General features: G+C 45.4%; 1 protein-coding gene and 1 long non-coding RNA gene across 5 annotated transcripts in view; both read left to right on the top strand.

Moving 5' to 3' along the window:
• ABLIM1 (actin binding LIM protein 1) overlaps nucleotides 1-8,155 on the top strand; it is a 311,835-nt gene extending 303,680 nt beyond the window's left edge. For 3 of the 4 annotated variants that reach the window (XM_024755953.1, XM_024755952.1, XM_024755954.1), the window contains 7 exons: nucleotides 834-945; nucleotides 2,687-2,751; nucleotides 3,391-3,451; nucleotides 4,217-4,224; nucleotides 5,061-5,135; nucleotides 6,208-6,288; nucleotides 7,412-8,155. In XM_024755953.1, the coding sequence (XP_024611721.1) occupies nucleotides 834-945; nucleotides 2,687-2,751; nucleotides 3,391-3,451; nucleotides 4,217-4,224; nucleotides 5,061-5,135; nucleotides 6,208-6,288; nucleotides 7,412-7,525 (516 nt within the window). In that variant the 3' untranslated portion in view covers nucleotides 7,526-8,155. The remainder of the gene's footprint in view (nucleotides 1-833; nucleotides 946-2,686; nucleotides 2,752-3,390; nucleotides 3,452-4,216; nucleotides 4,225-5,060; nucleotides 5,136-6,207; nucleotides 6,289-7,411) is intronic. The other variant, XM_024755955.1, reaches the window with a different exon arrangement.
• Nucleotides 8,156-8,315: 160 nt separating this feature from the next.
• Nucleotides 8,316-12,654, top strand: LOC112406923 (uncharacterized). The gene is made up of 2 exons (XR_003004640.1): nucleotides 8,316-8,582; nucleotides 12,391-12,654. It is a non-coding gene; the product is annotated as an uncharacterized LOC112406923 (long non-coding RNA).
• The last annotated feature ends 204 nt before the right edge of the window (nucleotides 12,655-12,858 follow it).

The following is a 12,858-nucleotide window of genomic DNA, read 5'->3' as shown; positions in this document are numbered from 1 at the left end:
CTCTGCTGAAGGGATTCCCTTGGGAAAGAGCCTTTCTCCAAGTCTTTCCTCAGGACTCATAAGACCTTGTGTGTGTATATCTGGGCCAAGAGAGAGGGGATAAAATGGACTGTCACTAAGACATCCTCATTATACACTCTGTCTCTAGCTAGGCCCACAGCATCCCAGAAGGCCTGGGGTTGAGGGAGCCTAGAAATGATCGACTCCTACCAATAAGGGTCATTTTCCAAAGATACTTCATCATATGGGGAATGCACACGATACTAGTTATATAAGGGTACAAAGTTACATTTATTATGTGTTCCCAGTTTTGTATATTATGTGCGTAGAAAACTACTGGGTAGATACAGATCAGAATGTAAATGGTGGTTGTCTCTGAGTGGTGGATTATGGGTTCTTCTTTCCTTCTGGGTTTTCTAGAATCTGTACAATGAGCATGCGTTATTTTTTCCCGTTTTTAAACAAATCAGTGTAATTTATCTTTAAAGGCTACTGCCCCCAGTCTTCCCTTCCCACATCAAAAATCTGTACATACTCAACACGTTGCCCTCCTGAGTCTACCTGCTGGCGCTTTGCGGGGAGGGCAAAGGAGGGAGAACACTCTTCTGATGTGGAGTCTGGTTTAGGGCAACAGAGCCTTGACATTGAAGGGACTATGGTGGGTTCAAGGTCCAAGACCTGGCTGACCTTTTGGGGAGCCACCAGGCTCTGGGACAATATGCCTCAGCCCTCTCCAGAGTCAGGAACTTCTTGCAGGATCTCCTAAAAAGAAACTGCAGTTCCCTAAAAGTAATTGCGGGCTTCGCTTTCATTTTTCTTTTCTCTGTGAATAGCTCAACTCGGGCCTGGGCCAGTTGATACTGAAAGAAGAGATGGAGAAGGAGAGGGAGAGCCGGGAGAGGTCCTCCCTGGCCACTGGGCGCTATGATTCTTCCATCAACTCAGGTGAGCAGCAGACCCACCGCCTTCCCTGAGCCAGGAGCTGGCCACCTGCCTGCAAGGAGCCTATTTTGAGGGTTCCAGGAAAGGCAGGGTGGTTTCTGGTGGAATCTGCAGAGTGTTCTATAGGAAAGGAAGTGTAAGAATCCTATGTCATGTCAACTTAGCTTAAGAGCCTGCCATGGCTCTTCCTTAAATGTGTGTTTCCTTCCTGTTGGAAATAGGGGGAGCCCTTGGAGGATCTCAGGAACCAAGAGGGGTCAGTTCCCTTGTGCTGGGTCTACCTTCTAGAACATACATCTCAGAGGGAAGTGGCAAAAAGAAAATCCTCATAGAGAACAGAATGCTTTTTATAACTTTATTCTTTTTTTTGATTTGGTTGCACTGTGGGACATTAGTTCCCTAACCAGGGACTGAACGCGTGCCCCCTGCGGTGGAAGCACAGAGTCTTAACCACTGGACCACCAGGGAAGTCCAAGAACAGAACGCTTTTTAACTGTAGAGAGCATGAACAATTTTTTCAAAATATTATGACTTTAGTATATTCAATATAAGAGCTGAGGGCTAACAGTGCTGTTGTTGATACTTTTGAAAGAGATTAATTATATACTGGGCTGAATAGTCTTTTGGTATATTTTCCCCTGCTTATACTTGTCATAAGCCTGTTCTCTTTTAACCCACAAGATATGTTCTCACATGTTGTGAACTAGTGCATAATTTTCTCTCCTGAGGATTCCTTTAAACATGTGTTTAGTGCTTCCTATGCAAACGCTTCTGCTAAACATTATCTCATTTAATCTTCACAACATACCAATGAAGTAGATGGTATTATGAGTATTATCATCTTCCCCGTTTTGTAGATCAGGAGACAAGTAAAGGGAAGTTTAAGTAACTTACCCGATGTCACATTGCTGATAACTACCAAAACTAAGGTTTAGGAGTCCAAGTATTATAACCCCAGAGCCTACACCCTTAACCGGAATGCCCTGCTACTTCTCGTAGATGTGTCACCGGCATTAATCTCGGATTAGGTAGTTTAGTAACCTTTAGAGTTCCTCCCAATTCTGCAGTTCTGTTGTATAAAAATAAATAGCACTGTATCTACATGGGTCAAGAAATGAAGACTTAACAAGATGGAATGCGATGCCCGAAGATGCAGAGGTGTTAAGTTGCAGAGCCAAAACTCAAGCCCAGGTCTACTCCCTCCAAAGCCCAGCAGTTTATGAGGTGTCCACGCTGTTGATCAATGGGATACCCTATCCCAAGCCTCCCAGGAGTCCAACTGTGGTTGACCAGTAGATCTTGGTAACTTAAGTGTAGGCCTCCAGATCAGTTATTGCTGCCATACCAACTGGGGCTTGGGCCTATGTATCCCAGTAGCCCTGGGTTTAGATCATTGCTTAGATCTTTACAAGCTGAGCAACCGTGGGCAAGATACTTAAATTTCTATTAGCCCCTATTTCTTCTCCTGTAAGATGGAAATACTGCCATCATTTTTAGGATTGTGTTGAGGATTCAGAGATGCCAAGCACTTCTTCCTTCCCCATCCCTCCTCGAAAATTTCACTGCCCACCCATTCCCTGCATCACCCAAACATGGTGGCATTTTATGAACATTTGAGCCCAATATTTGGATTGGTTTTTTCTAAATCTTCTATTCTGTAGGGTAGAAAATACACTGCCGACTTCATGAAAGAATTGGACTTCAGGTTCCTAACAGTTACTTTTTTTATCTTTCTCTTATTCAGCTTCACATGCTCTATCATCGAAAACCTCATCTCTCCCAGGCTATGGGAAAAACGGGCTTCACCGGGTGAGATTTCTCAATTACTCGTTTCTGAGTCTCTTCCCTCTTGAGTCCTGGTTGAAGTGCTGATGTATCGTCTGAATACATCTGACAATATGATCTCAGTGTTGGATATAATGAAAATTGTAATCACCCTGCTCTCCTGGTAAATCACTTTGAGTTACAGGCAAAATAAGATATTTCTATTGAGAGAAAGAGAAATTGACTTTAGATAAAAGAATAGCCTGTATAAGCTTATGGGAAGACTAGATTAATTGTGTGCCAAATATTTCTACAATCAAGCAAAAAGTAATTACTGGAGCCATTATCTCTGCTGTAAAAAGATACAGGAAAGTTTGTTACAACCTCCCTCCCCACAAAGCGTAGAACAAGTGTAACTGTGTAGCTGTGATGTGGAAAAATGTGTTTTTATTTATCAGCAAGAGATACTTGCTTGCCAAGGACCTGCTGAGCAGTAGCATAGGATATACCACAAAACACAGGTATTTCATAGAAGAAGAACTACGTAGGAAAAATAATAGGGGTCCAGGAATTCGGCTTGGGAGGAATTCTTAGGATTTTGTAAATCCTATCTTCCTTTTCACCTGACTCCAAAACGAGTACTGTGGAGCAGATTTTCTAATGGTGTGTTTTTCTTCATTTCAGCCTGTTTCTACAGACTTTGCTCAGTACAACAGCTATGGGGATGTCAGCGGGGGAGTGCGAGGTGAGGCCCCTGCAGCCGGGTGTTGGCTGACCAAGGGGAAGAAGGGGCTGTGCTGTCACAGGCATGTTAGCTGGGCTCAGGCTGTGTCACACCCTACGGTCAGATCACATCTGTCCTCTGAGCCGTCAGGGCAGGTACTAAAATCCCAGAGGATCTCTCCTGATGTGAGACCACAAGAAGCGAGTTTGTAGGAGGGAATTCATTGCTCCTACTATGTGCTGAGCACTAATTAGATCCCTGGAAGCACCGTGATAAGCAAGACAGGGGCCTACCTTCAAAATGCATGTGGCTACAGATGAACTGGTGTGCAAGGCAGAAACAGAGACACAGATGTAGAGAACAAATGTATGGACACCGAGGGGGGAAAGCGGGGGGCAGGGCTGGGATGAACTGGGAGATTGGGATTGACATATATACACTAATATGTATATAATAGATAACTAATAAAAAATGCATGTGACAGAGACAGAGAGAGAGAAACTCTGTGAGATAAATGCTATGATCGGAGATGCAGAGAGAAGGGAGAAACACCTTCAGGGTGTCAGCTTCCACAAGAAAGGGTGTTTAAACTGATAACTAAAACCAGAGCGGGCATCTTCCAGCTTCAGGGAGCAGCCAGGCAGTGTGCGCAGAGACCTGGAGCCGGGAGAGCGTGGCTTGTTGGGGGATGTTTGGAGAACTGCAATAGGTTATAATCTCTGTTGATGTTTCCCTATTTTAATATGGGCTTGCCCTTCTGAGATTTTCTTTTTCTTTCCTTTCCAGACTACCAGGTATGGAACACTGTCTTTCCCAAGTTGGCCACACCAGCAAAACAGCCTTTTCACAATCCAGACATGTTCTGCTGCTCCAGGGAAGGGTTTCTGTTGAGAAGACCCTGACTTTAGTTGATCCGTCTAATCCTTAGTCCACAGATGTGAGGAGCCATGAGCAGCAGGCATGCCTGGTGCCCGGGTCAAGCTGGACCTGCAGGCCTGCATGAGCCACACCAGGTGTCCGAGGACCCTCTTGCTCTGCCTTTGGAGAGTCCTCTCTGGGGTGGAAGTGGACCTGCATCAAGGGTCCACACACATACAGTTGCTTTTTCTTTTAGTTATAACCACTCACTCCTTGAGGCCCTCCCCTCCTCTGTGTGGTCACAGATGAAAAGAAACCCCTGTCTTGGCCAATAGGAAAGAGCTGCTGTGGTACCATTCCTTTTTTCCTAGAACCTACACCTTGTAAAATGATAATGGAGAATGAGAAAAGGGGGAAAATGCAAAGAAAGCTAAGATTAGAATTTAAAAAAAAAACAAAAAACAAGCATAGACCTGGCAATTCTTTGACGTACCATATACTTTAACACGTGCAGCCTACATTCAGGGATTAGTCAATAGTTATTAAGCCAACATCTTTCATCAGCTGAAGTATAAAAGCAGCATTCCCACTATCCCTGCTTTTATTTAACAAGGAGCTCATTTTGAAAAATCCATGGTAATTAAGGTGACACATCTCTAAAATGGCCGTGAAGATTTGCGACCCAAACAGGGAGGTCTAGGAGCCCACAGAGCTCTCCCTCAGCTCCCCATGCTGCCATGGGCCACTCCTGAAACCTGCATTTCTGCTGCAGACCCTCCCAGATGGCCACATGCCTGGAATGAGGATGGACCGGGGTGTCTCCATGCCTAACATGTTGGAACCAAAGGCAAGTGTGGCTCTTTTTCTCTTTCCTCTCACATGGGATGAAACTGGGACATAACCCTGAAAAGATTTGATTTTCTATCTTTTTCACCATTTTCAGGGTTGAGACCCACTTGGCTTCAGGCCAGTGCATTAGGCAGGGTGTGTCATAAAGCATCTTTCCACTCTGTGGGTTTTGTCACACCGAGTCAGCAGGTTTAAGCCCTCACTGGGTCTGGTGCTGTGTGTTCCCAGTGAAGTACCAGCACTTCTCTCCTGTGACCTCGGTGTGTACTTGGCCCCTGCCATGAGCATGGCAAAGCCCGCTCCATGTGGAGCAGCTGCAGCCCCCTCCGGATAGGGTGACCAACACATCCTAGCTTACCCAAGACCTTCCTGGTTTTAGCACCGGAAGTCTTGCATCCTGGGATCCTCCTTAGTCCCAAGCAAACTGGGATGATTGGTTGCCCCAGCTCCAGAACATCCTGTGACTCCAAAGGTATCCAAGAGCTGTGCTCCTTGGTGACTATAACTGGGGCTTATTTCAATACGTCATCTACCAAAACACTGCTTCTGGGACTGCATGGCTCCCTGGATTTATGAGCTGGACATGGAATGAGATTGTTTAACCCTACAAATGTGTACTGCCTTGTAAAACATAAACCTATAATTTCAATTCTCTTCCAATTTTTACCTTCATCCCCAATACATAGTAAGTTGTATTCTTTTACTCAGCAACGCCCTCCAGAGGCACAGTGCCACATGAGACACTTGTGGGTATTGGGAATGTATAGGAACCTGCCCCTGTCTGCTGGAGACTTGAGTGAGGAACACCCATCACTCTAACGCTCTAACCATAGTGTCTTAGAAGCTCTATCTTGGGAGTCTTAGATTTTAGGTAGCTTCTGCTTGTTGATAAAATGGACAACGGTGGGACCATTTCCCTGGCAGTCCAGTGGTTAGGGCTCTGCACTTCCACTGCAGGGGGCACGGGTTTGATCCCTAGTTGATCTAAGATCCCACATGCCACGTGGCCAAAAAAAATAAAAATAAAAAAATGGACAGCAGTATTCTAGGTGTTTTTCTTTGCTTCTCAGATATTTCCATATGAAATGCTGATGGTGACCAACAGAGGGCGCAGCAAAATCCTAAGAGACGTGGACAGAACCAGGCTAGAGGTAAAAACAACAACAAACAAACAAAAAAACTTGTCCCAACTGCATATTCCTGTGCATTTTCCACAACTTCCCCCTAAGAAATGTTCCAGTTAAAGCAAAAAGATAAAAAGGATCAACCTAGGTTAAACTAAGCTAACTTGGAGGAAAACCCAAATTTGTATTTAAGAGATGAGCACAAAAATGTATGGTAAAATTCAGAAGCGCAACCCAGGAGATGCGGTATGATTTTAGTCATTTTCTCTGGAAATTCGATGTTGCCCTAATTTATGGCTGGTGATGTAGAATGGAGTCTCCATCACTCTTCAGATACCCCCAAATCCTTATCTTTCTCTGAGCCTGGGCTGAGTTTGTTGAGATTGGGGAGGGAGTGTTCACTAAAGAGGTGTGTGCTAGGCAAGTTTCTCCCTTGGCTGTTTCCACATTCCTTGTCGAAGGGTTAGCTGGGTACACATACCCAAGACCTCCTTAGATGTGGAAGACTGATCTTTGTACTTTTCCATCTGAATGGTTTTAATTAAGAAAAACTCTGGCTGCTAATCTCATAAAGAATCATTAATTTTCTCTGACAAAAAGCAGTACATCTGTATGTGAGGTCAGGCTGGCACAGAGAATAAAGGCTCCACCATCCTAAGAGAACCTCACTAGGCGGACAAGAGATTGAAGTTCTTGGTCTCCTCAGTAGACCAAACATCCACCTGAACTCCCACTGCTGAGCCAGGAAAAAGCCCCAGGGCTGCCAAAGGACCACTCTGGAAGTCTCTCTCTGGCTTCCTTATTGCTCTGGTCCATTTTCCCTGCATCTCCTCAGCGTCCCAAGGACCTGAAGTGGAGTCACCTCCAGCATAATGACTCATCTTACCGTGCCCCATCGCCATTCAATGTCATTAACAATCATCATTAATACTCCACCAGCTCTTTTCTTTGGTAGGAAGGGTGCCTCACCTGGCCTGGCCAAGTAAGGAACCACTGGGTCCAGTGCCTGCTAAGAAGCCTCAGAGATAAACTCCTCTTCCACCATTCTGCCTTTTGCTCTTCAAAACAATTACTTATAAACTGGAGAGCAACTCTCAAGGTCATCCATGTGGCCATCAGGACTGACCACTGTTCTCTTCTCCCATCACAGCGCCACTTAGCCCCAGAAGTGTTTCGGGAAATCTTTGGAATGTCCATCCAGGATTTTGACAAGTTACCTCTTTGGAGACGCAACGACATGAAGAAAAAAGCAAAACTCTTCTGAGTACCACACATAGACAGCAATTAGAAAAAGGACTGACCATGGCAGTGACACATAGGATGTTGTAGTGAGGCCCAAACTTGCTTGGAGAATTTGCAAACTACTGTCCCTCAGCAACAAAAGGGAAAATCTGATTAAAACACCCATGAGCCAAATGATGGGCCAGCCCAGGGCAACATTCGCCCGGAAGCAGTGGGGTAGAAATGTCTGTGTTCCCACCCTCGACAGTAGTGTTCACGTGTGACCTTTTTCCATCACCTTATGTGCACAGCAGGGGCTACTTTTGTTTTCTTTCAACTGTTATTCAATAATAGTGTGACTGTATGGGTAAGAGCCAGCAAGTGCCCTTAGGATGCCGCATGGACAAAAGCAGTTGTAATAATTCCAAAGTACGAGTATATTTATTATGTAGCTCCGCGGCTGAGAAGGAAGAGCCCAAGGGATAGATCCACGTGGCAGCAGCCTTTGCCCTCCCTTTCCTCACTGGCCTCCTGCAGCCCTGCCTGGGCTTCAGCAGGAGGGAAAGCAGAATCGGGGCCCCCGGCAGCTCTGTTTCAATAGCCACCAAAGTCATTTTTAACATGCTCCTTGTCCCCTACTGTTTGCTAGGACCTGATTGGCAAATTACTTAGCCTATTATTACTTTTTATTTTATTTTTTTTGCGGTACGCGGGCCTCTCACTGTTGCGGCCTCTCCCGTTGCGGAGCACAGGCTCCGGACGCGCAGGCTCAGCGGCCATGGCTCACGGGCCCAGCCGCTCCGCGGCATGTGGGATCCTCCCGGACCGGGGCACGAACCCGTGTCCCCTGCATCGGCAGGCGGACTCTCAACCACTGCGCCACCAGGGAAGCCCACTTAGCCTATTATTAAAAAGAAAAAAGAATTAAGAGAAAGAGAGGAAAAAGGAGTGAATGAAAATTCTCCGTAAACCCTTTTCTACTTCAGAAAGCGTGCTCTTCTGCACCAAGGACAGGAGATGTCTCAGCCCCGCAGCCCTCCACTCTTACAAAGAAAGGAAAGGGGGATTGTCTCCAGATTGGCCCAGTTGTATGCTGTTAGGTGAGTTTTGTCCAAAGGCCACAGCAGTCTTGATCAAAAACAAAAGTTCTGTCTCCTCTCAATGCAAGTTCTCCCACCCAGCAAACTCTGCTCTCTATCTGGCATTCTCTAAATCACATCAAGCCCTCGCTGATTTTGGTTTTTTTAAGGTCTTTTCAGTAGTAGGCTAAGGAAAGGCATGTTTTCCTCTGTGAAATCTCTGCAACTCCAAGGTAGATTGCCTCAGAATGATTTAGTTTGGTCTTTTGAGCTTTCTTTCTTGCCTAGCTCTGTGGACTTCCTGGTTTGCATGTGTGTGTTTATGTGTTTTCACTCACCCAGGGCAGTTTTGGTGAGTCTGCATGTGCTTTTAAATTTCATTCCTGCTCGAATGTTTGTCCCACTGTGCTGCAGCTCCTCAGGGACATTTGCACAGGTGCACATGACTCAAAGGTCAAGAGTGAGGCTAACTGCATCCCTGCCACCAGGTCCCCTGTGGAAGGGTGTTGGTGGTTAGAAGCCAGCATATTCCATGACAGATGTAGCTCAAGTCAGCATCAGACCGAAGACGGCAGACCTAGGATCAGACTGTGTGTAGACAGCAGAACATCTCACCGGAGTCCTCAAACTCAGTAACACAAGATTCACATTGGTGCCGAAGATTACCCCAACACTTGCATTTAAGACCCCACCATGGTTCCTGAAAGCCTCTGGCTGAGACTCAGACAGGACGTGACTCACATGTAGGAGGTTGTCACATCTATTCTCATGTTTTGGGGCTCTGTTTAAGAATTTAAACTCTATGCTAAAGCCAAAGAAGAAAACATCTGAATTCACCTGCGTATGCCACTAATAATAAAAGCTCAGAAATTCTTCCTGCTGGCACCGAGTATTAGAATGAGTTAGTAGCTGACACCAGTGGTAAAAAGCAAGTAGAATATTCTTTCTGATCTTGTACCGCAGACCTAACTTGTGACACACTCTAGCAGCCGGCTGCTGTAGTGAATACTGCAATCGCTTTATAGTATTCTGTGTGCTTCCCAAGGGAATCTAAACCTGCCTGACCTTTGCTAGACATTGAATGTTTGAGGACTCTTCTCACAAATATGTGTGTGTGTGTGTGTGTGTGTGTGTGTTAGACCTACTAACATATTTAGCAAATGGCTCTGATGAGGTAGGTGTGAGGAGACCAGCTCCTCCTTGGACTGAAGACAGACTGCAGCCCACAGTTTCGCCCCTTTATCTCTCCGTTGCCTCTTGCTTCATTCAGTACATCCGCTGTCCCATCTTCTGTGACCTCTCCTGCATGGGTAGCCTGGGCACAACGCCTGTGTGTCCTAATCCTTGCTTTGCTCTGGCAAAGTGTGAGGGGTGAGGACCGTGGTGTAGTCCCAGTGTTCCCCTGCCACGACCAATAACAAGGATGGCCAAACGTATCCGAGGTTTCGGCTGGAGGAGAGGGTTTTTTTCATTGGCTAATGAGTTATAATCTATGTACTTGCAGATTAAATGTCGGTGTAAGAAAAATGGCGATGATAGTTAAAGAACTGAGCCCTAAATTTGCCCCCACTAATGAAACTCTACTTTTCTTGTAACTTTTGAATTCAGTTTTGCATCCATCTTGGCGGGGTGGGGGGTGGGAAATAGCTTCTTTCCATATCAAGTGTATGAGCTAATTTAAACTACACCGTGCAAAAATGCCTTGCCGGAACATGCCAGTAGCCTCCTGGCTGCAAGCAGAGCAGTGCTGTGCTCTAGGGAAGGGGGCACTGGGAATGCAGAGCGGGCTTCCCAACCCCACTCCCCAGCAGAAGGCTCCAGCCACGGGCACAGGTCACAGGGCCACCTGATTCTTCCGACTGCCAAATTGAATCAGTGGGGCTACAGCGCCCTGTGTGTTTCATTGAACTGGACTCAGCATGCGTGTCCCGAAAATGTCCAGGTCACTGCACAGGAAATCAGTGTTCTCTGCTTGAACCCTGCCCCGCATAAAAAAATTCCAGTTGTTAACACAGTCAAATTAAGGAGGATTGTTTACTCTAGGAAAGGAAGTATACACATGGTAAGCTTCCCTAGTGCATACATAAAGGGCTGCATTTTTGATCATTGGGCTTACTAGTGATTCTTGAAGCATTGGCTGATTGCATGAAGAGGCCTCTATGATGACCTGAAAGTCAGTGCTTCCTTTAAAGTTGCTTCCAAAACAGCCAGGACACCATTTAGTCTTCTGGTGTGATTTATGTTGAGATATAAAGAGCGTTGGGAAACTTGTCCAGCTCGCTAGGTATCTACATTTTGGTTTGGGTTCATTATGAAATGTTCTTACTGTGACTCCTTCAATAACAAAAGATAAACTGCCTGGTCCCTGAAACCTTGAACAGAAAAGCTAGAGACAATGGGTAATAAGGTGCAAAGGAAAAAAATAGTAGTTTCTATCTGTCATGTCCTCTAGTCTCCCCAATTCTCCCCAACTTCCCATTCTGTTGTTTCCAAGCTGAGTTTCCTCTTTCGAGGTGAGGCTGGAACAATGCTCTTTTCAACTCCTATCCCTTCCATCTGGTGATGTCAGTCAACTCCACTTGGAAAAGTCTTGCTAGAAATGTCTCTAAAACTTTCCTCTAATTTCTTTACACTTTAAAGCAAACACCTTTTTCTAAAGAATTGCTTCTTAGATGATTATACAATATATCTATCTATGCTTTTGCAAGTTTAAAAATTCAAATGAACCACTTTTGACTAGGTAGGTCTTTCTAAAAAAACTCTCTAAAGCAAACTTGATGCTAGCGTTCTCTTGCATGTTGAAGGGGCAGGGGACCCTCCAGGCTGTGGGCTCCCAGAGCCCTCTTTCTGACTGTCAGGAAAGATGGTGGAAGGAAGATGAGCTCTGTGCCATCAACCCTTCTGCGTCCTCTGAAGCAGGCTCAGTTTTTACAAATCACCTCATCTGTATTTCCGGTCACTGTTTAATCTACTTCCGGGGCCAGCCTTGATTTTATCTGGCTTGTAAAATCATTTTCCTTTTTATAAACCAAGTGTCTGTCAGGATGCCCTAAAACTCACTCATTAATACTCCCTTTTGAAGAACGTTCTATCCAGAAAAAGAGATCATTTCAGGCTTGAGGTTCGTAATGACACCTTATAGTGGCGATGTGTGTTAAGGGAGCTACCCAATTATGTTGTAATGAAAGAAGGAGAAACTTTGACTTTGGCATTTTAAAAAAATCCCTGTCTTTCTATTTGCTGCCTAGGGAGTAGTGGGGAGATGGTGACTGACACGCTTTGCATATGGATCTTTGTATTTCTCATTTGGGGCAAGTTTCATTTCTGGCAAACTCAAAAGGAAAGGGGGAGGTGGTCAGTTTAAGCTGAAAAACTTTCTAAACAATATATGTGTACACAGCAAAATTAAACCCAATCTTTTCTGATGCTTAGTGTAATTGAGTGGCGATTGTTATCATTAAATAAAATTCTTCCCAAAAGAGTATCTCCCAAGAGTGACGATGCCATGAGTCGCTTTCTGAGCCTGTTTGCCAAGGGTAGAGGAAAAGACTGCATCCACTAACATTCAGAAAGGCAACGAGCCACTTAGTGATTGTATATGTGTATGTTTCTTTACCCTATGGAAGAGAAGACGAATGTCCGCAGGGTTGGTGTTGTTTTGGGGTGTTATGTACAGACCTGTCCCGTGACAAACGTGTGGTCTCTGTGAGTTGCTGACAGTCCTGCATCAAAGCTTTTGCAGTTCTTTCCTTTTTAAGTTGGGTTTAATGGGATTTTTTTTCAAGTGTTGGAAGGCACACTGTTCTTCCTGCCTCCCCTCCCCTTCCAGAAACAAGAAAGCAAATATTTGGAAGAAATGCTGCTTAAAAGATGTATCATGTCCCCCGTGAAAGTGCGTGGATATCGGTCGGCATCCTGAATGCCACGTGCCAGTGTGCAGAGGTGGGATGGCCCTGGGCCTGCGTTACTGTGCTTGGGACAGCCAACGCGCTCCACACTCTTGTTGAAATCAACACCTGCCGCCCCTCTGCCGCTGTCCTGCGTCACTGTTGTCCTCACAACTCAGTGAATAAAGTGTGTGCTTTATGTGTAACTGCCTCCACACCGGGTTTCCTTTCTGGTTCCCCTGCTCCCTTTCAAGGTCTGTCCCATTTGAAAAAGTGCCAGCCCAACTTCTAAAGACAAAAACAAAATCAAAATCAAAGTCCTGGGAATGCACTTTTATCACGTAGGAAGGCAGGTTAGAGGGGAAAATGCATCAGGTAGCAGTGGTATATTCCAGAACTGTTTGCCCGAT

The sequence above is a fragment of the Neophocaena asiaeorientalis genome, unplaced genomic scaffold, assembly GCF_003031525.2.
Source record: "Neophocaena asiaeorientalis asiaeorientalis breed wild unplaced genomic scaffold, Neophocaena_asiaeorientalis_V1.1 scaffold85, whole genome shotgun sequence".
NCBI classification, from domain to species: Eukaryota; Metazoa; Chordata; class Mammalia; order Artiodactyla; family Phocoenidae; genus Neophocaena; species Neophocaena asiaeorientalis.
Note: the sequence above shows the minus strand (reverse complement) of the source record. Positions and strands in the feature narration are given on the sequence as shown.